Source organism: Colobus angolensis, unplaced genomic scaffold (genome assembly GCF_000951035.1).
Source record: "Colobus angolensis palliatus isolate OR3802 unplaced genomic scaffold, Cang.pa_1.0 Scaffold208, whole genome shotgun sequence".
NCBI classification, from domain to species: domain Eukaryota; kingdom Metazoa; phylum Chordata; class Mammalia; order Primates; family Cercopithecidae; genus Colobus; species Colobus angolensis.
In genome coordinates this window covers 801944-804381 of record NW_012115244.1, presented here as the reverse complement: position 1 = coordinate 804381, position 2438 = coordinate 801944, and the positions used below count along the sequence as shown (strand labels likewise).

Here is a 2438-nt window from a genome sequence, read left to right as displayed (position 1 = left end):
CACGGCCAGGCCCTGTGGACAGTGCTGGCTGCTAGTGGTCAAGTCGCTCCACCCCTCCTGCCCCAACACCCACAAGGCTCAGTCCTGGAGCCAGCAAGACCATCTGCAGGAGGCAGAAGTGCTGACCGTCCCATGTCAGCAGGATCCTGAGCAGAGGAGAGAGGGGGCAGCCATCCTGGGGGGTAGGGGCACAGGCCCCCAACAGCTTCACCCCTGAGCCCCAGCGGCTGGGAAGGAAGAGGCAGGAGGCGGCGCGGTGAGCTTGGCAGGGAAGAGGATGGAGGGAGCAACCAAGGATGCAGGGAGCCAGAGAGTGACCACAGAGCACCCAAACCCTCTGTGCCCGTAGATAGCTTTCCAGTGTTGGCCCAGGAAAAACAAAGCAACTACGTGCAGGAGCGATGAAGGAATTCAGAAGAGCTCTGATTCCCTTGGGTATCAAAGAAACACCAGGATAAATTATTAAGTTTAAAAAAACAAGCAAGGGGCCGGGCACAGTGGCAGGAGCCTCTCATCCCAGCACTTTGGGAGGCCAAGGTGGGCGGATTGCTTGAGCCCAGGAGTTCAAGACCAGCCCTGGAAACAGAGTGAGACCTGGTCTCTGAAAAATAAAATAAGTAAATACATAATTAAAAAGTGAGGTACATGGCTGAGCACAGTGGCTCACACCTGTAATCCCAGCACTTTGGGAGGGCGAGGCAGGCGTATCACTTAAGGTCAGGAGTTCGAGACCAGTCTGGCCAACATGCTGAAACCCTGTCTCTGCCAAAAATACAAAAATTAGCCAGGTGTGGTGGCATATGCCTGTAATCCCAGATGCTCCGGAGGCTGAGGCAGGAGAATCACTTGAGCCTGGGAGGCAGAAGTTGCAGTGAGCCAAGACTGTGCCACTGCACTCCAGCCTGGGCGACAGCGTGAGACTCTGCTTAAAAAAAAAAAAAAAAGCAGCGAGGTACAGAATAGTAATTGTGATTCTGGTGTACATGCTGTTTTGTAAGAAAGGAAAGAAAATTATCTGTTTGCCCATAAGAGGAGCAGGTCAGTCGGGCGTGAGATCATAGCTTCTCTGAGCTCATCTTTCAGAGTTTGGTTTTTGAACCACATAAATATTTTATATATTCAAAAAATGCCATTTTAAAAAGAAAAAAGCACCAAGTCCTAAAATGGAATACAACCAGAGGCCATTAAACTTAATGGGGCATCAAACCCAAAGGATAACCCCACACAGAAAGGGGCCGACTTCGCTGGCGTGTGGCTGTCCCTTCCTAGCAGAATGCATGCTGAAGGCAAAATGGAAGCCTCAGGCTCACTCAGGAGACAGCCCCTGGGTGGTAATATTGTCTCTTGTAATCGTGAACAATTATATGCATATTGTAAGACAACATGAAGTGGCAGATACATTAAATGTCACAGGAAACAAAATATTTGGAGTAGGAGTGGGGGAAGCAAACATAAGAAAAGTCAAGAAAAAACCGCAGGACGGGCCGTTGTAGCTCACATCTGTAACCCCAGCACCTGTGGGAGGCTGAGGACACTGTCCCCCATCAGACGGTGACTCCATCTCCCATCAGAGAGTGACTCCATCCATCAGTGACTCCATCCCCCAACAGCACACCCATGTTGACCTGGAGCAAACAGCTTGAATACAGGTCTTCTAATGATTTGGGTGGCAAAACCACTTATATTGGAAACAAGAACAAACAAAAAAACACACCAGATATCTAAGAAATACATGTAGCTACATGTGCCTGAGCCTTAAAAGTTGTGTTGGAGGTAAGCTCCTACTGGGCCAGCTCAAAGTCACGGGACTTTGAATTCTCCTTCAATTCACCCATTAAACTCAATGCAGTTCTGGTGCAAATCCAAAAAGCGTGTCTCACAAACTCAGGACAGATTCTAAAATGGGCTCAGGGACAGAGGGGGTCCCAGGTCCCTGTGAAGCAGGTGGTGGCCCCAGATCCAGGGTGGAATTGAGGCCCCGAGGCCCTGGGGCCAGGCTGCCCAGGAACAGTGGAGGAGGCCCCGCCTGGCGCTGCCTCTGAGGCCGGGGCCCACAGAGTGCTAGGCAAAGCCAGCAAGGGCCAGGCCAACACGCAGAGCACTGCGTGTCTGGAGGGCCCCGAAATAAAACACAACTCACTTCTATGGCTGGCGGGTAATCTTTAAACATCTCCACGATTCTCATGACGCTGAATGACAGATATCCAGAGGCTGTGAACAGCAGCGGAGACGTGAGGCTGCTTATGGCTATCAGCACCTCCACCTGGAAAAAAGCGCGGGTTGCAGGGCCAGGGCCGGAGCCCAGGAGCCCAGGACAGGGGGCGTGGCCGGGTGCTCAGGGGCGTAGTCCCAAGCTGGTTCCCGGCATGGCTCCTGCTGAAACCTCTGTCTTTTCTTTTTTCTTTTTCTTTTTCTTTTCTTTTCTTTTTTTTTTTTTT

At 51.2% G+C, this 2438-nt stretch overlaps 1 protein-coding gene across 1 annotated transcript in view; it reads right to left on the bottom strand.

Annotated features, from left to right (window-relative positions):
• The window catches only part of MLC1 (megalencephalic leukoencephalopathy with subcortical cysts 1), a 28333-nt gene that overhangs the window by 6436 nt on the left and 19459 nt on the right, over nucleotides 1–2438 (bottom strand). The window contains exon 10 of the mRNA XM_011942269.1: nucleotides 2141–2263. Within this exon, the coding sequence (XP_011797659.1) occupies nucleotides 2141–2263 (123 nt within the window). The remainder of the gene's footprint in view (nucleotides 1–2140; nucleotides 2264–2438) is intronic.